General features: G+C 35.2%; 3 protein-coding genes across 6 annotated transcripts; all 3 read right to left on the minus strand.

Moving 5' to 3' along the window:
- Positions 1–609: 609 nt before the first annotated feature.
- Positions 610–6,650, minus strand: LOC105160774 (uncharacterized). 3 transcript variants are annotated; one of them, XM_011078254.3, is made up of 14 exons: positions 6,489–6,650; positions 6,218–6,387; positions 5,795–5,850; positions 5,589–5,688; positions 4,975–5,160; positions 4,765–4,876; positions 4,633–4,666; positions 4,444–4,481; positions 4,316–4,338; positions 4,085–4,237; positions 1,494–3,967; positions 1,138–1,227; positions 961–1,036; positions 610–866 (listed from the first exon to the last, which is right to left on the minus strand). In XM_011078254.3, the coding sequence occupies exons 4-13, from the start codon at positions 5,657–5,659 to the stop codon at positions 990–992; spliced, it is 3,228 nt and encodes a 1,075-aa protein (XP_011076556.1). In that variant the 5' UTR covers positions 5,660–5,688; positions 5,795–5,850; positions 6,218–6,387; positions 6,489–6,650; the 3' UTR covers positions 610–866; positions 961–989. The 3 variants fall into 3 exon arrangements, with proteins under 3 accessions (XP_011076556.1, XP_011076555.1, XP_011076557.1); XM_011078253.3 differs by having other exon boundaries at positions 610–1,036; XM_011078255.3 differs by having other exon boundaries at positions 610–1,036; positions 5,795–5,853.
- A 4,759-nt stretch (positions 6,651–11,409) lies between these two features.
- Positions 11,410–16,960, minus strand: LOC105160776 (uncharacterized). Its single transcript, XM_011078258.3, has 8 exons — positions 16,355–16,960; positions 14,267–14,414; positions 14,015–14,165; positions 13,808–13,933; positions 13,622–13,702; positions 12,543–12,735; positions 12,206–12,476; positions 11,410–12,026 (listed from the first exon to the last, which is right to left on the minus strand). The coding sequence occupies exons 1-8, from the start codon at positions 16,550–16,552 to the stop codon at positions 11,761–11,763; spliced, it is 1,434 nt and encodes a 477-aa protein (XP_011076560.1). The 5' UTR covers positions 16,553–16,960; the 3' UTR covers positions 11,410–11,760.
- Positions 16,961–18,178: 1,218 nt separating this feature from the next.
- LOC105160777 (uncharacterized) lies at positions 18,179–21,309 on the minus strand. 2 transcript variants are annotated; one of them, XM_011078261.3, is made up of 3 exons: positions 20,564–21,301; positions 19,305–19,577; positions 18,179–18,769 (listed from the first exon to the last, which is right to left on the minus strand). In XM_011078261.3, exons 1-3 carry the CDS (start codon positions 21,122–21,124, stop codon positions 18,488–18,490), a joined length of 1,116 nt encoding a protein of 371 aa, XP_011076563.1. In that variant the 5' UTR covers positions 21,125–21,301; the 3' UTR covers positions 18,179–18,487. The 2 variants fall into 2 exon arrangements, with proteins under 2 accessions (XP_011076563.1, XP_088735584.1); XM_088879458.1 differs by lacking the exon at positions 18,179–18,769 and adding an exon at positions 18,776–19,221 and having other exon boundaries at positions 20,564–21,309.
- Between the last annotated feature and the right edge of the window lie 767 nt (positions 21,310–22,076).

A 22,076-nucleotide genomic window follows, 5' to 3' on the forward strand; every position in this document is an offset into this window, starting at 1 on the left:
AATGATATTGGAAAGCTAAATAAATTTCAATGCTGGTTATTACTATTCTTTTTAGTAGATCTATAATTTGTTTTTTTATTATTTTTGAGAATTTTTATTGTTTATACTTTTCTAGAGCATATTGAAAATAAATTTATTGAAACTATTAACACTATGGCAATGTCTTGGAACCATTAAAATGTGGCAAACAATTACAATTCCACATTCTTTGGCTAAAAAGATGAAAATAAAGATACCTCCCAAGTCCCATCTAAGCAACACTAATAGACGAAGATCAAATATCATGCGGCAGGCAAAAGGTCTTGGATGCTCATCAATTTAACATGAAGAAAACAATGAAATAGGACTAGAAAATTCTTACCTGAGCATGTGGTATATATCAATCATCTTATGATTCTATGTATTCAATATAGCTGTAGCATCTTGTTGCTTACACTAATGGGCAGTAATCTCAATAATTATTTATACTGATATAAAAGAGAACTCTGTTTTTGTATCAATTTTTAAATATTCAAATTTACCCTTTAATTTATTCAGATTACTGGATATTCAGCGGCCAAATTCCATGGTTAATGTGTCAAATTGTAATTCCAACAGAACATCCAGAAAGCCAGAAAGTAATGGATGTGTAAAACAAACTTTGAATCATTACAGAATTTGATACAAAGAAGACAGATAAAATACAAAAATTCTGGGAATTGCATCGGCAGAAGTTGCTAAAATTTCTATCCTTCTTGTCACATGCTATAATCGATTTGTGCATTGAAACAAATCAGATGCTAAATCTACAGATATACCTGGTCTTCACTGATCTGCTGCAGCAGGAGGATAGTCCATTTTGTTTGGAGCACAAAACTCTCGAGCGCCTGACGGAAAAAGAAATACAAGTCAGCGCTGGCTTCAAACAAAATGCACTAGTAGCAGGTCACATGCTGAGGTAGAGTTCCAGGCTGAGCATACAACGTTAATTTCTGTCTTGGATCCATCTCCTATTTGCTGCCTTTAAATGCTGAAAGAGAGAAGAATGACCTTGTTGCTGAAAGACAAAGTAGAAGACGATATTCAATCAAGAGACAGTCAAAGAAGATGTAGCATAAGGATTAAGGAAGCGGAAGCAAAGAGCAAAACCCAATTCACCTTTGGTTGTGATCATGGGAGCTGAAACATGGCCGTCCTGTAACTGCTGGGATAAACTCTGAGCACTGAACTTACTGATATTTGCTTGAGCTGAAACACAATTTGTTTCATCAATCAACATATGAAACTTTAAATTCATTAACAAGATAGCATGCAACACTAAATTCATCAACAAGTGGATTAATTTTTACAAGTCGGCTGGTTAAATTTCTCAGTTATTATTTTGCTCTGGATTCCAAGGTGTGGGAGCTGGGTGATGGGAAGAGTTGTCATCAACAACTACCAGTCCAGTTTTATACTGATAAAATTAGTTTGTTTACTGACAATGATTATGAGCTTTAGCTCAAGAACAGTACCAGGGTGTTCATAATCATTGGAAACTTTCTGGTGGCTGTTGTTCTTGGAATGAAGGGTTGCTTTGCGCAGTAGATTTTCAGCATTTCTCTTATTTACAAATTTGGAATCCTCAGTATCATCTTCTCCTTCAGAAAACACAGATGGGCTAGACCAACCAGTTGAATTTGCGTCATTCTTGCTCTTTCGAGCAAATTTTAGTAGCCTCTTTAATCCTTTGGGAGCATCTTTCTGATAGACCATCGGTGGAGGATTTTCAGCGTTGCCCCAGGCAATGACATCAGATTCGGTGCTCTCCTCAAGAAGCATTTGTGACAGAGAATTACGAACTCGAGGACTTGACGCTTCAACTGGGGCTATATAGGCTGGTGAACCCACCATTTGGGAAGCAGTGGCCCCAGAAGTAACCGGGTCATCTTCATGCTCCTCCATTTCTACCCACGCTGAGGGTGAGATGGTGGATTCTTCTTCAGCCTCAGCTTTTAATTCAGGCTCTATCACCTTGTCCATACCATCTTCTGTTGGGGGGTCAACTTGACTAAAGCCCTCCTTGTCCTCATATTTCTTGGGGCTTCTCATGGCAGTCTCAGATTCCATACCTGTGTGGATTTTGCACTCTCCAGTTTCCCTCTGTTCATTCTGAATCACTACATCAGAACTAGAAACTGTTAAACTTTCCTCATCCAGGGTCAGATCTTCAGGCTTCCTCGATGGTTCCTGAGGCTGAGTAGAAGATTTTTTTTTCTTCACAACTGAACTAGCACTGTTGATAGTTCCAGAACCTCTTCGAAGAGAAGTCTTTGATTCCAGTGGTACCACACTGCTCTTCTTAGTAACCTTGCTGTATAAGCTAGGTTTTGTTGCAGAAGCAAGATCTTCAGGGGCAGTTATGACTTTGCTTTTTGGGGTTTTCCTAGGCTTTGTCACAGACTGCTGTTGATTTTCAGTAGCAGTTCTCAGGCTTTTCTTGCTATCGTTCTTATTCGAATTTACCGTCTTAGCTCGGGTTTGTGATGTCTCTTCCTTCGGGCTGGGTCGAGAAACTGATGGTGTAGGCTGTGATCTTCTACGAGTTGGAGTTGCACCAGTAGAAGATGCAGCACGGGCTTTAGCAGGTGATGGCTCTGGAGCTCTCGGTGATGGCGCCGATGGCCACGATTTGCGTGTCGCGGGCACAGAAGATGCTCTTGGAGGTGCTTTCTTAACAACGCCAAGTCTCGGACTTTCAGTCTTAGGAATTGCAGGTTGAGCTACACTCTTTTGTGGTTTCTGCATCTTCTTCATGGTATGTTTTTTACCAGCATCACTTGCATTTCCTGAGGTCAATTGTGATTTCTTGGCATCAAATATTTGTTGCATTGCTTTCAATTGTTTGTCTTTCTCTGTTTTTTTTCTAGCAGCTTCTCCCCGAAGTTTCTCATCCCTCCTCTCCTTGTATTGATCATAAAAGTTGCCTCTATGCTCAGAAGGCAAGCTCTGTCTTTTGCTGCTAGCAGGCACAACAGTCCGGCTTTTCACAGGCTTAGTTTCCATCATCTTCGTCAGCAGCTCATTTAGTTCTGCTTCCTTTTGACGGCTCCACTCGGCTGAGGCAGTTAACTTGTCACCAACATCAGTTGATTCAGTTGGAAGGATTTCCTCTTGCATAACTACTGGACTACATGCTCCTTTTTCAGGTGAGTCTATTTTGGCATCTGCTCCACAAGGCTCAATAGGATATACTTGTGAAGCAACACCAGGCCCAGCCTCAGATTCTGGTGAATTATTTTCAATTTCCCTACTTTCAGCGCTATTTTGCTCAGTAACAGCATCCTCAGCAAAACTTTCTTGTGGACAATGTGAAGAATCTTCACCCATTCCGCTACTCCATCTTCTGAGTACAGATTTATTTGCACCAATAGATGCACTCAACAATGACCTTGCCTTCTGAATATCCACTATTTGATCCCTCTGTTTGCTTTCAAACAGATTTATTGCATCTTGAACACTCATTCTCCTCACGTTGTTTTCAGGTTTTTTTGGTGCTTGCTCAGATCCTTCTTCATCACTATCATTTGCAGCTGGATCTTTAGGCAGAGTTGATCTTTCTCTGGCAGGAAAGTGATTCAGACTCTTAATAGTTATTGCAGTAGACCTTCGAGATCCAGATCGTCCAATTTGTATCCTCCGCATTGGAGATGCTGACCTCCTAGGTGAAGCAGATCTTATGAGAGTGCGACTTCGTTCGGCAGACGGTTGCTCTTCCTCACTTGAGAAAGAAGATTCATCACTTTCTGTAGAGCTTTGCCTCTCTACCTGTGCAACTTTGGCTGGAGAGACACCATATCTTACTTGTGTCTCTGAAGATAATGATTTGGTGGTATTGTTATTCCCCACTTTTGAACCGACTCCGTCACTCTCCGACACCTGTTTGCTGCTGGAATTTTCAACAGCCTCAGTTCCTTGTCTCACTTCTATGTACTTGCGCAACGAATCACTGGAACAAACATACATGACAATTGGTAATCATTAAGACTAGATTTCTCTGACAAAGTTAGGACAATGCTTCTAATTGGAACAATATTGATCCTTTCTGTTTTACATCCAGGTATACCTCAAGTCTCCAGATCCAAGATGTTGCGAGAACTTCTCTATATCAGTCATCTCTTCCACAGAATACCTAGAACCAGCAGCCTGGTCAAAAGCATTGGTCAGTTCTCCTCCCAATGCAGTGAGTCTTAAGTCCATGGCCCGCAGCAATTCATTCCTGTAGGCAACCAACAGTAAAAGAACAGAATATGCTATCTTGGAATTTTACATAGTGGCAGAAAAGTGAGTAACATACTTTGAAGAATCTGAGCCTTCAGTCTGCAGACAATCCATTAACGGTAGATGCAGTTAAAATAGTATATTGAAACAGCTTTCTGTAAGGCAAACAAAGCAGGGAAAAATAGAAAACAAACACCAACTTACTCTTGGAGTTGAGCCCGAACCATTAGAGTAGTTGCCATCTGCCAGAAGCAAAAAGTGAACAAATTAAATTGGCACAACAATGGTAAGATTTTTTTAATCACTTCGGCTAGGTTTTCTTTCTTTGGCAAGAGCACATGAATAAAGTCAGAAACAGCTACTAATCATATAACTAGATATGCAGACACTAACCAGATTCCCCACTCTGTAGCTGATACTCTATACCCTGACGAAAGAAAATTAATCATTTTTAATACTTAGAGTTCAACTCAAGGTGGAAAACTGACTTTAACTTGCGCATAGAATAAGATGAAATCGTCTTACCTTCGCATATAGAGAAAGATGAAAGCTGCGGGCTTCCTCTAGCTGAGATATCTCATTTCTCAACGAATTGGTAATATCCAATATGTTTGCTGAACCAATTATATGCAGAAACCTGTTTTATGAAAATAAATTTACAATAAAGGGAATATAAGAACCACCAGACTCTCTCTAACAAAAGCAAACCAGCAAAAACTAGAATGTCTGCTCAACCTTATTAATGTGGATTTTGTAAACCATTTGACATCATGTGAATCATCTGGAGGGCTAAGTTTATACTTGGCATTGGATCTTTCTGAATTCATAGCTTTGAGTTCAGCAGAATGCAGTAAAAGATGCTCCAGAAGTCCAGATGTCACTCTCTCTTTCTTGTTCATGTAACTTACGTACGCCTCATACCTTAATAAAGAACCAAAAGAATCAAATAAATAAATAACAACAATAATTATTAAGATAATAAAGGCCACCAATGGCAGAATGGCATAAAACTAATTATCAAAATCAAGAATATCTAGAGGCAATTCTACAAGCAATGAGACTTCAAATCACCAATAGTCTAGAGAACGTAAATTCTACACGTGATGGTAGTTTTCCAGAAAGAATGAAGCAGAAATGCAGAGAGTATTACAAAGAAATTTTTTGTGAACATCACTCTCTACTCACAAGAATGGATGAAGCAAAATGTACATTAAAAGAAGAAACATAAATGGTGTTAAAAAACTTCAGAAATGTAAAACAGATTAAGATACAGAAAGATGAGAGATACTGCAACACAATGTCCGACATATTTGCAAGAAATAAAGTGATAAGCTTTATAGAGTTATAACCTATTTTGGCTTGGGAAAATGTGGAACTCAGCATAATTGAGCGGAGCATTGGCATCTATTGCTGCCTCCATCTTCACCAGTTTATTCTGAAGACACAATACTAATCAAAGAAACTAGAATTAGTTCAACAAGCTTGTTTGCTATTTCACTTTAAATCCGCCTCCAAATTTTACAGCCACCGAATGAAGAAAGAAATGCATCATTACCTGAGTCTCTTAAGCCTTTATCATTCCGAACTAGAGCTCCACATAATTAAGGCAACCTGCTATACAGACACATTCATCCATCCATTAATTATCACTCAAACACTAATATCCAAAGAATCGTGTAAATGTGTTTGTATGACCAGACACACTTTGATAAAATTGAAAGCACCACACAAAACTAAAATGAACGCTGCCAATCAAATTCCGCATTTCCGAATAAATATTTGATGCTTGAAAGAGCCAACCAAAATGAAACCGACCAAATTCTAACTTTCGAACATTCACTAAACAACACCAGACACCAAAAACCAATCAACAGAAAAGTTTTCCATGGCACATTCAATGAGAATTATGCCGAAAATTTCCAGAACATACCCAAAAAGAACAAAAAATTGAAACTGAACATAAAACCACCACACATACTTCCTGAGATCAGATCTAGCTCAAAAGCAGAACAACACACTTCCGAGTCCACCGACAAACAACAAATCCAGGAGAAAAAACACAAATAAATAAAAACACTAGCACAGCTTCATTCACCGCCAGCACCAAACTTCAAATCCAGTATTTCTCACAAACGCATAGAACAATGCCTGTAACCGCACAAGCAGAAAAGACATCAATACCAAACTCAAGTGAAGAGAGCTAGAGAGAGAGAGTAGTAACTGGAATTAAGGCAAAAACTGATCCTCACCTTACAGAAGCAGAGAGAGAGAGAGAGAGAGAGAGAGAGAGAGAGGAGGTAGGAGGTGAGTGAGGTACTGAGGTGTTATATTCAAATCCCCTTTTTTATTTGTGTGTAGAGAGAGAAAAGCAAATGCGGAGGAGGAGGAGCCTTTCCCTTTTTTTTGAGTGTAGAGAGAGAAACCCCCCCACCCCACCCCACCCCCAACATTCAAAATCCACAAACATTATTACATTATTATTTTTCTTTTTTTTTTTCCAAAAAACAAATTGGAAAAATACAGAGAAGGATTGAGGATTGGATTTCTACGATGCCGATTACATCGCCGGAGAATCGTACCGTTGTAGCTGACGTCGGATTTTCCTACATTATTATTATCTTAACTTTTGTCTTTCTTTAAACCAAGAAAAAGGAAATTCCCGTGTAATTTCTAATATACGCACTAGGTTTAGTTTATTAATTATTACCCGTCATAACACGTAATTTTTATGTTTATATATCATAAATAAAAATAATATATATAAATTAATATATTATAATTAAAATATAAAAAAAATAATATAATAAAATAATATAGAATCACTTTTATATAAAAAATAATAATTATAATTATTGGGCCGGTGTCATTAACCATTAATGTAAGTGTAAATGGCTTTTGCCTTTATATATTAGTATAGATTAATCGTCGTGACACGTCATTTTTATGTGAATATAATATATCATCTTTTATTTTTAAAATATATTATAAATAAAAATAAAATATTTATAAAAAAAATTAATATAGTATTGTCACAAATTGCAGTTTCATAATAGTATAGATTAGTTAATGCTGGATAAGATTTATAACTAAGCGACGTAAGATGGTTTGGTGATTGCAAAAAGAAGTAGCGATTTTGGGGTAATAAAGTGTTAGTTAGATATTGATGAAGGTAAAGTTGCTGGTCCCAAGCTTTGGACTTTAGGAAAGCGTTATTAATGGCAATAGAGATATTAATAAAAAGTGTGGTTGGTAAGGTGGAGGAATTCTTGGTGATAATGATGTTTTCTTAATTTTTACAAAAGCTTTTTTCACCTTGCTTTAGATTCCCTTTTTTTTTTTTTTACATTAAATTTAGATAATTTGTCCCAACCCTTTTAAATATATTTGGGTTTAGAATATTTTTTTCTATTAAATTAAATTAATTTTAATTCAATCACCTCTGGATTAAACATAAATGAATCAAGTCGAGCAAAATATGTTGTTATTCAAGCTTGTTTGAATTTGATCTGATAATTGCCCAAATGAGTTTTAATTGGATCAAACATGATCAGATTGAAGTAATATATTACTGTTAAAAATGAAGATTATTTCAAATGATCATAATTGAATTTAATATTAAATAATTTTGAATGCCCAATTTGGAAATCATAACTTGTTGAGCCCATATCATAGTTTAATATGGACATTTGATGCTAAGATTAGGAAATAATAGTATGGGATTCTAAAGGTAGATTGATTTAGAGATCAATCATTTCAAAAAGGGCAATCACAAATAATAATTGAAAAAAAAAAAAAGGAAATCAAGAAACTAACTCATGTGGGAGGAGGGCCCATAAGTCTGGCCCACATTAAAACTAATGGATTTGTGGGCTCACACTGTTGGTAGGGCCCAATATGATAGTTTCATATATAAGTCAAAAATAATTTTAATCATTAATTCCACTCATTATTTTTAACAGAAAACTTTCTACTTTTCCAATTTTTATTAACTATTGGTGGATGTGTCAAAAACGAGACCTAACTCAATCGGCAAATTTGAGATTTCATGATCATGAATTACGGGTTTAAATCCCACCAATATATGAGTGTTGATCTATTGTAATAATAGCTGTTGGTTAATCATCAATATTTGATATTATTAATTAATATATTAATTATTAATAATTAAAAGTTTATGATAGGAGTGTGACTAAGTTCTTTATAAACTATCCATTCCGTCACGTTTTTTTTATATGTATATAATAAATAAGCTTTTATATTTTCAAATGTATTATAAATAAAAATAAAATATATAAACGAAGAAATCGCATTTGAAAAAAAGAAAGATAGAAAAACAAACTTAAGGTATTATCGATGCAATAAAAAAAATTATCGTATAATTTTATTTTGTTAAACAATTGCAGTATAATTTTAGTTTTGGATCCACACCGGGCGTGCTTCATTTGCTAGTTGTGAATAAAGGACTATGTCTCAATGGCAGTTGAAGGGGTACCAAATAAAAGAAAAAAATTATAATTACACATTTACCCTTGAAAAATCAACCATAACTACTAAAATACTGGCTGAAATGGTAATTTTGTTATTCTTATCTTATTTAAGAACTTCATACATAGATATCTCTCGTCCATTTTGGAGATCGACAATTCTAATCACAATCGAAACTCATCTATTCAAAATTATCTCGAAACTTATGACTATTTTGAACATCGGAGAGTTATGCTGAAAAACGTACATTATAGAAATGAATAGAATACAGGGTGTTAGGTAAGTAATTTTTTTAGGGCAACAAAAAATATATAATAAATAATTATTTTTTCTTTTATATATATATAACTAAATAATTAATTTAAATGAACTTATGGTTCCTCCTATAAGTGGTTGTCTTGCCTTAGAAGATGAGAGGGAAAGTGGGAGAAGTTGGGGAAATCGTGAAGAGAAAGAGTGTTGATGGTATGCACTAAACTTGGATGACTTGAAAAGGATGAACATGGAAGCTTTTCAATTAAATATAGATTTATTTTTCTATTTTTATTTTTTTGTTACAAAAACTGAAAAGGAGAGTGACATTCCACGAACCTGTCAGAAAAGATTGGGCTCGCGCTATGTGCTCCAACCTAATTACTTGGAAACCAATTCCCGCCGTGCATTTTAGCCCACCAAATGCCTTGGCAATAATTCTTGCCCATATCGTAGGTCTGCAACGTTCGAGCTTAACCAATCAATATGGAAATTAAAATAAACGAGACGTAAAATTTCAAGAAGAAATTAGGTGTGTTTTCTTATTTTTTGTTTTTATTATGCGCCCAATTTGAGGAAGTGTTGGCTACAAGATAACTGGGGTAATTTTGTCAATTCTAAAAAATAAACTAATAATTTATAATTTTAAGTTGTTTAAGTTAAACTGATTTAAATTAAAATATTTAAGAAACTTTTTATCAATTTCTGCGGCTTATTCATAAAATTGTAAATATTAAGATAGTTTTTCAAATATTGCAACTTTAACTTTTTTTTCAAACACTCCCAACTTTTATCACTGCTTAATTTATAATTTATTTTTATTATAAAATAAAAATTATTGCAAATACATTTTAAATCTCATCCACCTAACTCCTAAGGATCCCAAAATTTTTAAGGAAGTTCGGAGAACTTAATTTAGTAGAAGTAGAAAATGTTTGCAAATTACAAGTTATCAAACGCATTATCTTATTCAGTATAGTCATAACTATTATTGTGCTGTGGTGATTTAACTTTTGGTGTAAATAAAATTTAGGGCTAATTAAATTTGGATGCGCTCTAAACATACAAAATTATACTTTCTTTCGAAAAAATCAAAATTACATTTGTATCGCTCCAAAAATTCACTCTTTATGTCTGACTCTCTTTCATTAGGGTTTGGACAAGAAATGCTGATATTGGCAAAAAAATTATATAAATTTTAATTTTACATCTCATACAATAATTTTGTATTTATAGAGAAAAAGCGTAATGATATTTACCTCACTCCCATACACACACACACACACACACACACACACACACACACATATATATATATGTATATATATTACTTCATCCATTTGTAAGTACAAAAATATATATGAGAATGTTAAATGAGGTATAAAATTTAAATTTACGCAATATTTTTTGTTAAATATTGGCATTTTTCATCCAAGCCTAACAGAATGAGAATGAGTATAATTGAAATTTTTTTGGAAGGAATGTAAATGTAATTTCAAAATTTTTTTGGAGGAAAAGTGAAATTTCTCATTTTCAGAGAGTTTAAGTGTAATTTACCGTATAATTTAATACTTTGAATAATTTGAGCATTGTTTCTTAATTCATTTTATACTTTAATCTATACTACTTATCGGCTAAATAAGAATAAATGAACTCAAGCTTAATTTTATACTTGTACAAATTTAAGAGTGCAAGTGAAATTATTAATATTTTTTAGCATAAAACCAAAGGTTAATTACACAAGAGAATAATTTGTTTTTGCTCTAAGTTGTCGTTTTACATATAAGCCCTTAATTTTTGAAAATGATTTAAATATAATTTTTAAATCTTTTGAGAAAATATATAATTTCATATTTTTAGAGAGAATATCGATATAATTAACACCTAAATAAAAAATATGATCAACATGATTAACATCCTTAGTTAAAAAATTTCACATTTAAGAAGCTAAGAGAAGTTAAAACTTGATGAATATCATCAGCATCATCAATAGTCAAGACATCAACATCCACTGGCTTCTATCATTCTAATTCTACCAGATCCATACATGTTTTTCTAAGTTCTTGTACATGCTACACCAGATACAGAATATGCTCAGTAGCGAGCAGTTGCACACTCTTCACATTTTAAACCAGAGTAAACCACAACAGGCTCTCTAAAATTTGTCTTAATTATAAATACCATCTTATTGTTAAAAAATTACAAATACACCTTTGTGACACAAAAAGAGTATTGTTATACAGCCGTTAATTCCAAAAGGGTTTATAATACTTCACGCAACAAAAAAATATTTATAATTATGACAAACCTCAAGAGAACACATTGTAATTTACCACTATCATCTATATGTGTGCAAGAAGTTCACAACAACAATAGGCAGACAGCGAAGACATGAAGCAATTTTGTTCAAGGAAAGAAACGTGCATTCAGCTATAAACACAAGGAAGCAATTTCCAGACTACCTTCCACAACCAGTTGCACTATCACAGCAAATTGTAATGCAAACACAAATTACACAACTAGCACAGCTTGCTATAGCTCTCACTTGAGAGCCTCATGTTATCAAACACATCTACAACACAGATGATACGACCCGAATTATCAAAATAACAAACCAAGGCTCTTACAATGTATACCATAGCAGCGAATATATCCATCCCCCTTCATGGGGGTGAGACAGACTACTACAAGGCATCAAACTGCCGAACTAATGGATTTCGTTTCACCAGAGCAGCAAGGATCCTAAATTTTCCTTCCACATGGAAATGAAGCTACTAGCAGCCTTCAGTTAGACCAGACATGGACAAGACCGAGCCTGTTTCCGGTATAGATTTCATTGCGGTCTTCATCGTAGAAGAGAGCAGTGATATCTTCCAGGGCCTCTGCTACAGTGCTCCTTATTCCGGAAGCTTTGATACGCTTCTTTGAGTTGCAGTTTCTGCCACCACAACTCGCGCTGCAGTTGCACTCGTTCTTCGGAAGACTGTTGCTCGCCTTTATCTTTGCAAGGCACTTCCCGGTCAAGATATTGCTGATGTTAATTGAACCCGCTGCAAAGAGTGAAAAAGAGTCGTTCTTATGAAAATGCATGCATTAGCTTAATTCTTGTGTAAGTGTGATGTCTGATAAAAGTATGCACTGTATCCTCCCGGTAAAGTTTACGGTTCTAATGTAAATGAAGAAAATTGTTAAGTTATATACACAATATGTCTGCACCAAATAAACGTACCATTTCCATCCGATAATGGTTCATCCGTCTCCGCTTTGCAATATGAAATGATGAGATCCTGATCACTTGTGATGTATATGTTGTTAGTATTGCAATCAGGATGCCATAAAAGATGATCCTCAAATGAGGTCACAAGCTCGCCTCTGAAGTTCCAAACAGCAACAGTTCGGTTTCTGAACGTCAGGAATAATTGATTCTCGTACAGGAATATAAATGCCGATGGTGTCATGAACTCGGTCCTGCTGACTTCTGTTATCTCCGTATTGCGTACCTACATAGAGAGGATGTCAGATCTCAGAGGTCACGACCATCAGATTGTCAGTAACAAGTGACTTACATCAACGATCTGGAGATTCTCGTTCTCTTGCTTGACGAGAAGCTTTTCATTGAATTGTTCAATGAAATCCACCTTCTTGTTTCTATGAAGGAGATGGCTAAAAGATTTAAGAACAGTTCCATCCTCAATAGAGAGAATCTTCAAAGGAACACCACCTTGGGTTTTTGTAAATATCAATAGCATTATTCCTGGACTGTTATACAAAGGAAGAGTCAGCAAAAGTACATATATCTTGGTAATGAGGAAGGAATGAACTATCACCCCAAGGACAAATCACAAACTAACCAAAATTTTGGTTCAAACCCCATCCCAAGCAAATAGCTATCAGATAATATTTCAGTCCACAATTATATATTAATTCTAGATGAAGGTCAGCAACTCAAGAACAAATATCAGTGTACAAATTGCAAAATAGATACTTCTATATGACAGGATTGCAGCACTAAGATTCCAGCCTCAAGAGATACCCAAATAGGAAGTATTTCCATAATGAGGATGGAAATTTTTCCAAGTGAGAATATGAGCACTTGAGCTTGGGGATAAGATGTTGAGCAGAAATGGGCACAACAGAAGCTGCCTCTAACCCTGATACATGACATAGTGAAGGTAGGAAATAGTGACTTGAAAACAAGTACATCTATTATATCCTCACAATTTGAAAAGCTTAATTCTCATGCTACTGAATATTGTATGAATCATTCTGCATAAAGAATCGCACTTAAAGCTCCAAACATATTGCAATCATTCATATCAGCCAAGTTTCAACAATGTCTAATGACAAGTATAGTGTTCCCAAATAGTTACATACTAAGATTAGAGACCTGCCAGAAGATAGCAAGAAAAAACAAAATAAAAATCACTTTTCAAAAGAAGAGCAAAGAAGTATCCAAACAAGATGTCCAAGGTGAGAAGATAGAGGCAAAGCAGTGCGGTGTATACAAATCAAAACCAACTTACAGCATTCATAGGACAGCGTTCAGGCTGACACCAGAATGGATTAAAAGAAGCATTTCCAGATAAATGTGTATTGAAATGAATACATGCATGGGTAAAACCTTATTCTGAAACTAGAAAATTACCTGATCTTAATCTCTTGAACATTTTTATCCGAAATGGAGTAGAGCATTGTATAGTTTTTCAAATCAAACACCTTGTATATGCTGAGACAAGGAACAAGAAGGAAGCAAACATCAGCAATCGCAGTAGAATTCCAAGTATAGAGAAATACTTTGGGACAGTCCACAGATGAGATTGTTATACTTAACCTGTCTTGTGCAGAATATGTAAGAACCTTCCCATTTACATCATCAAATTCCACAAAACCAGGCCACTTCAATGACTCGGACTCAAACAGCGCGAAACCAGCATCAGGTTTACCTCTCCGTATGTATCTGAAAAATGGTTCAGAAAAGTAAGCATGAGTATAACAAACAGCAAGAGGATGATCAGAAATAAGTGATGGAGTTCCTTACTCGATCCTTGTGGTTCTGCATTTTAAGGAACTAAAGTTATCTGAAGCATAAACTGAAACAGTGATGAGCGAATCATTATTTTTGTTGTAAAACAAGCTCCGAATGACTTCATCAGGACAAACATTCAGGAAGCATATCCTCTGATTACTCTCTGCATACGAGACAGGTACATATATAAGCTTTTTACTACAGCCAAGTATTTAAATGAAAATATTCGTATAAGTAATTAGTTTTCTCTCGTTACTGCTGGACCTCGGCTAAAAGCTGCACATACACCAGATTGCGCAAGAGCAAAGACAATATCACGGGCAGCAACTATCTCAATAATCTTTGATCTCTTCTTCAGAAATGGCAATGACAGAGAACAATATCCCTTGGGATCATGAGTATCATATTCCTCCTGAAAAGAGTTATACTAGGTTTAGCCGTCAAGAGAGTATTGATGAAAGAAAATTCACTAATACAAAAATGTCAACATAAGTATACAACTTCTTGTCCACGGTACTGGAAAAAACTAATTCTACCGACAAAAAAAGAAATTCCATGAAAGCAAATACAGGCAATAGTTACATATTTTCAAACATTGAAGCATATATTTACACCTCAATCAGATTTTGCAAGTTAAAGTTTTAGAGCAAAAGAAAAGCATCAGCAATTTGCTTATTCTCTAATAGAGGGCGTGATAAAAAAGTTATAATTTCTTGCTGTTTTGAAGTCGCATATCTTTTCCAAACATTCAACTCTGACTCCACTTCCATGGGCGAATATCAAGCAATGAAACACCATCTTATGTGTGTATACTGTATAACATGCATCCAGGAGTTATCACATCATCATCATTTAGTTTTGTAAAGTAAACAGGGCTCCAACACTGTCATGCATGGAGCCTCATAGTCACAGTCAAGGAGAACACACAGTAAAGAAAAGATCCTGATATGAGCATGCATAATTATTGAATTTATTGAAGGGCTATAAGATCACACAAACTCCTTAATACTCAATTAGCTTGCAAAATCACACGAACGCACATAGATTGAACTCAATCTAACAGCTCCTCTCGCCCTGAGGTAGAACATTAGATTTCATACTTAGAAAGACGGTTGAAGTTAATGACTTATTCCGGTTGCCTAGCAGAAGCACTGCCTTCTCTCAACAATTGTTGACTTCCTTCTTAGTAATTGTTGCCACAATACCCAACCTTCCCTCTTTGAATTCTATAGTCCAAACAAAAACTCTTTCACTGTCTAGCAATGAGGCGTAATGGCAATTTGGTAGTGAAAAAATTCAATTAACTGTACAAATTCCTCTCCCAAGTACCTGCTTAATGAATATCTATGTATGTCATTCCAAAATTGGTCACCTCCCTAGAGCATTGAGAATGTGATCTCATTTATGACAAACCCAAGAAAGACAGGAACACATCAATATGGTTGGCTGCAAATAGGTTAGATAAATGTGGGACAAATATACGGGGATGGAAAGGAACAGAAAAGAAGGGTATGGATCAGATTTGTTCGCAATTGTCGGCTTGGAAATAAAAGTGGAAACAATGTTAAAAGAGTTTTAATGGTTCACTCAACTAATGACAAATTAATTGTAGAAAATTGTGCTTGCGTAAGAAGCGATTTAAAATCTTAAAGCAGAAAGAATAATAACAAACATGATCAAACTACGTCATAAAGCATAGATACATGGTTAATTTGTTAACTACTTAATCCATAAAACTTGTTTATCAAAATTCAATTCCATAAAACCTAATACAACTTTAAAACATGTAAATTCCAAGCACATCCACATGCCAGTTGTCAAAATCAAGGGGAAGATCATAACCAATCCCCATGAAAATGATAAATCTCTCAGCTTCCTTTTAAAACCGGGGTGGGGTGGGGTGGACCACCACAAAAAGTAAGTTAATCAACCAAGGTATGGACCGGATGATCTAAGATATCGACTGACATATTTATTTCTGCAAAAGTCTTCCTTATGGTTCGAAATATCTTGAGAGTAAACTTCAATTTGTTCAGAAGATAAATGATGAATCCCATCCAGTTCGTGTTCATAGATCTACATAATTATCAATACGTACGTGTCAAGTTCAAGTGATAAGCTAACAAAAGAGCAAATTCCTGGAGGGTTTCTCCGAAATTTTAAGCACCGGTTATCAAGCAGTGAAAGCCCTAATTTTCCTGTACAGCAACATCTATCATCACAAATACATATAACCCAGAAAAGTTCAAATCTTTCACAGGCAACCACAGGCACTTAAATTACTCAAATCCACGAACACCACAAAACAACAGCAGAACATTTCTGCAAACCAATAGATTTAATAAAATAAACCTGCAGGCGGATGTTGCGGAACCGCTCCTGAGCATCACTCATGCTGAAAGCGCGGTCGCGCTTCGAGGATATCTCCCTTCTCTGCAGCTTCTTCACGCTGTTCACAAACCCATCTAGACCACCACGGGGCCGCTTCTTCGCCACCACTCGCCGCCCACAGCACGGTCTCGGACTCGCCGTTATTCTCCTCCCATCCATATCAGATTATTATACTAAAACACACCCTTCTTTACAAAGAAAATTTAAACCCTAAAAAAAGTTATACACATATCAAACAAATATATCTCAGCTTGAATTGTACATATCCAAGATGGGCATCACTTCTGCAGAAGAAAAGAAACCCTAAATCTCCGAACCCAGCCCAAGGTCCAGAGAGAAAAATTCAAACAGAAACAAGGAGAGAAAACCCACACACTTTCTCCCCTTCTTTTACAACTGGGTTTTTGAATTTCTTCTTGTCTCTATACTCGCTCGCATTTATGTACGTTTGTATGAAGATGAATTCATTCAATTCTCTCTCTATGTATATTTTTGTGCCAAGGCAATTAGGCAAAGAGTGGAGCTGGACTCTTGGAGGGGCCTAAATAGAGAGAGAGAGAGACGGATAGAGAGAAGAATTTGTCGGATTTTAGAAGAGTTTGACGTCCGACTATAGTTCAAAATCCAGATTGACAACATCCGACGGTGTAATAAATTTTTCTTTTTTCTTTTTCCTTTTCTTCCCTTTTTTTCTCTTCTAAGTATCAATTATCATAGTACTTGTACGTATATAATCTGATAAATACCAACAAAGTTTGAAACAAAAATTTAAAATGGAATAAATAATGAACACAAATAAAAGTGGAAAATATACATGATAATAGTAGTATTTGTTACAATACGACCTACACCATTTTTACGGTGTAATGTATCGATTCAATGAATAAATCAATATAATTAAATATAATAACAAATTACATCGGCTAATCAATATATGCATAAGAACAGTAACAAATCATAATAACTCACATAAAGTGAAATAAAATACTCACGGGTCTGGTAGAACTCGAACCCATAACCTTAAATCTTTTTATAGGACCTCGATTTTAACTTTAATCATTAGATTAAAACATATTCTTTCCATATCGAGTAATTTGAAATCAAAATTTTTTAAAATTAATTTCTTAAATCTAAATCCTTTAATCCAAATGTACACCAATAATAACTGGTTACTAAAAGTATGTTTGTGTTAATCCATATTATATTACACATTATTTGTTGAGAATAAACAGATAGTAACATTTAGTTGTTATATTATACTATTTTCAATTTCAAGAAAGTATAATATTTTTTATTAAGATATTATCATAATAAATGATAAAGCTTTAAAAATAATATTGATTTTACTTTGATTTAGAAAATGTAAAAATGGGCACAATTTGTTTTCATTTGATAAGATTAAATATCAATAATCAAAGGAAAATGAGCACATAGCAAAGCAAAAACAAAAGAAAATAAGAATAGAGCAATAGAGTAGATAAGGCTGTGTTTGTTTTCACTTTTTCACATACAGTAAAAAATATTTTAAATATTTGTTTATATATTTACAAATGCAGAACCCAATATTTTACATTGGTATCAATTAATTAGCAATTAGGCAGTTTTGTTAGTTTAATTAGGTTTTTTTCTTATTATTTATTAGTAAGTTCTGGTTCTTGGTTTTTATCAACACATGTACACAGACTCCATTCTTCTTCTTCAATGAAGTATTCTTCCTCCATTTTCACGTTTATCAGCAATTTATGGATAACTCGTCATTTGCTTGCTATTCTGCAGCTGGTGAAATAGTTAAACTGCAGACCACAGTTATATTTGATGCTTTTGAACCATGAGGAAACAAGAACACCAATGTTATAGGATCAGATGAAGAAATTTCTAAGATATCATCCACGAATGATCCCAAGTCTTATTCTGGGACGTCTGTCTTTCATTACGTCAAGATTTGTTCGTTAGAAGGCATTAGCCGATCGTCAGCAAGTTTGTACAATGTCGCAAAAATATTCTTATATTAACTCAAGGTGCCGATGCAGCAGCTGTCATTGATTTGAAGGGTCCAAGTGCAGGGTCTTATAGGCAAAGAGATGGAAGAGTGGATCAGAAGAAACGCCCTTGCAGCCACCGGATGTTGCCTTTCTCAAGCTTTTTTATATCTGCTTGATGTTTTTTTCCGGCTTCTTGAAGTTCCCTTGCAGCGTCCTCCTTGTCGTCACGAGCTTCCAACTCCTTAGCAGCTCCCAATGCTTTGACAACTGGATTCCGCAGTTCAGAAATTAGACCACCACCGATCTTATACTCTTCATTGTCCCCAATCAGGAACAGGCGTTGATCAGGTCCACTCACCATGGGAATGTCCACTGCCAATAGTCTTATATCATACTGCAGAACATTGAGATGGTAAGTAAATGTAAGCATGACTGGAAAACTTCTCATGAATGTCTGACCTCAAGATGTGTCCATAGAAGAGTGTCCCAATCCCACAGATCAGAGCATGTGACATGGAAAAACGACAACACATGCCTAAACTATCACAGTTAATAAGCCTGAACTATTATGACGAGTCTCTTTGGTCAAGCCTTGTTTTTCTTTGCAGAGAAGTAGAGAAAAATTTAAACTTCAAAAGCAGATCTCGTTTTCATGAAGCAAGTAGACACTCAATAAGGAAAAGGGATGATAGAGTTGATAGAATATGGTAGAATCTTGAATTGTTCGACTTTAAAGAAGGATCAAACATAGCAAACTCCATACTTTCTCTGAAATCCATTGGAACAGTTTCCTGCATCTATGTTTAATGAATTGGGACAGGCGATTGAAATCCATTTACCTACAATCTGCAAGCATAACGGTATTCACTAGATAACGAACGAGAGTAACTTCAGGAAAGAAAAAATGATCAGCTAGCAGTTAAGGAAACCTGGCCTTTCTTCTTCTTGACTTCAACACTGACTAATCCCTTCCTTTCCGAACCTTGTACAGGGAAAATAAGGAAACACCTTTTGCTTCTTAACCTCGGTTTGAAATTCTGCAGGCTGATGCCCCCTTCTGACATCACATATGCCCTCAAGTCGGTTCCTGTGAGTGGTGCACCCATAACCTCAAGAACACTAGCTGATGTATTTAGCTTCCTCATAGCCATTCTGTAAACTTTATCTGGATTGATGGTGAATTTTGCATGAAGGTACAAGCCCTAGACATAAGAAAAAGCACGTTACGATGTTCGATGGAAATAACAATAAGATAAGTAGCACCATTTAAAATGTTCAGAACATGACTTAGGTTGTTAGTTTAGTTGAGAAAGTGGATAATTTCAACTTTAGACTCGATCAAAGATGACGAAAGGATGGAAAGGAAACAGGAAAAGGAAAAGTGCCAATATATTATACCATCAGCACACTAACTTGCCATAAGATTCGATTGTTCACACCCCTTAACCTTGAGTTATCCGAATAAAATTTATGTCTGACTTTTATCCCTTCATCTTATCCTCCTCTCCAGAACTACTTGCCCCGTCCCTGTTTTTATCCATTAAAAGACTTGCACGTTCTACATATTAAATATGGTTACGTTCCAGACTATGAACTGGCCACTATACTTCAAATTGACCTTGTATTCAGTTCCGGAAAAGCAGCATCCACAGGCCGACTTAGAGCTCGAGACATGAAGGACAGAAAAGCCAATAGACGTCGAAAAGCTAGCAAACAAACAACCAGGGTACCAGAAAGACATCAGCAACAAAACCAGAAGAGAACTGCTCAATTGACTTGACGACGAGGTAAACTGATTAGCATGCAATTAAAATGATAAGTACGGTATTTGGCCCAATACCCCTCCATCATTTGCAGGATAAATTACCATTTAGCCAGTAGCAGCATGTAAAATAGTTCACCATGACAATGCAAAAAGACAAGATGACTCCTCTATCATTTCCAAAGGTAGATTAGTAGCTACATTTATGGCACCATGCTACATAGATAACATCACTCTGCAAATGCTGAAGACCTACAGCAAATTACACAGTCAAAACTCAACTCAAACATCAGCAGCTTGAAAACCCATGAAAATTTCTCCATCTTCACCATCAAATCATCAACTAAAATTCAACTCCCAATAAAAACACATAACTCATCACAGCCTATTGAAACCAGAAACTAGAACAAGCAAAGAACAACTCACAGTAAAGGCAACGATAGCAGATGAAAGAGCCAGAAACCCATACTCGGCCATGCCCTCGGAGAACCCAACAAAAGTACTGGCAATCCCAAACAAGAATCGCCACTGCAAAATGCACACCACAAACCCACCGGCACCCAACATCACCAGATGATTCCTCATCCAGAAGGCCTCAATCTGCAGCCCTACTCCCTCCTTATAACGTCCGAACATATTCTTAAAGGCCAAAGCAGGTTTTTTCACCACATTTTCAGCAAAACTTTTAGAACCCATCTCGTGATTCTTAAATGAAGAGTACCTAAACGCGAAGAAACTTCTGTGCTGCAAGAATTTTGCATGTGGATCCAATTTTCGAAACACACCATGCATATTGGGCAATGATGGGAACTGGGATCTTTGAGAATTCAACAGCCATGAAGAAAATGTGGGGTTCTTGATCAATTTAGGCTTGTTTATGATGAAATTCGAAATGCCATTACCAGTGCGGTGATAGTTTGTTGGGGTTTTTGACGCAACGTGATCAAAATACCTGACAATAAATCTTGATGACGAGAGTTTTGCCATTTTTTGGCGTTTATAAAAAAAAAGGTGGAATTAGATTCCCGAGTCACAAACTCGAAGGAGGAATTGATTAACCTGCGGGAAAAAATCAATCCGATCGTTTCCGGGGAAGAACAGAGAGTAAAAGATAGTGATTCACCGGGTTCTCGCCAGTTCAAATTGTACGTAGTATGTACATAGAGAAAGAGTGACGTACGTATACCGTAGAGTATGTGTAATTTGTTTTATGGAAAAGGTGCTGAAGTTCTATTAAAATTTCCAATGTAATTGGAAAAGAAATATCAAATTGTTTAACAATTGAGTTTGAAATTAATGGATAAAAAATCATTTCAATTTAATTTTATTAAACATAACAAAATTTTTTGTTGACATACTTTGCTTAAATGGAATTTGGAATTTGATGAGAATAAAGTATAATTTAATCGGTAAAATCGAGACTTTATAATCAATACATTTCGAATTCTACTAATATATGAGTATTAATTTATCGTAATAATAGTAATTATTGATTAATAATACATACTTGAAATTGATAATAAATGTATATCGATTGATGATGATTGAAATTAATGATATAATTGTATTTAATAATTCACTCAAAAATATAATTTGAAATTTGATCTCGTCCAACTTATAGGGATCTGATAAACAAAAATACTCTCATAATTTTATTACTATTTCACTTTTACCATTCATATAATTGACGTTTTTCCCAAACCAAAATTATCTGTTTGTATAATTTTAAGTTCTAACAATTTGATGATATATATATATTTTTTTTATCATTATTACAGTATGACTAGTTTGCATGTAAAATATTCTAACATATGATATGTTCCGATATCTTATTTATTCAAATACTTTAAGAATATTTTTTAAAAATAAAATTAAAATATTTTGAAGTTCCTAAAACATTTAAAAGATGTTTCAATAAATTTAGCCAAACACTAAAATA

The sequence above is a fragment of the Sesamum indicum genome, linkage group LG4 (assembly GCF_026168435.1).
Source record: "Sesamum indicum cultivar Baizhima isolate 11 linkage group LG4, ASM2616843v1, whole genome shotgun sequence".
Taxonomy (NCBI): Eukaryota; Viridiplantae; Streptophyta; class Magnoliopsida; order Lamiales; family Pedaliaceae; genus Sesamum; species Sesamum indicum.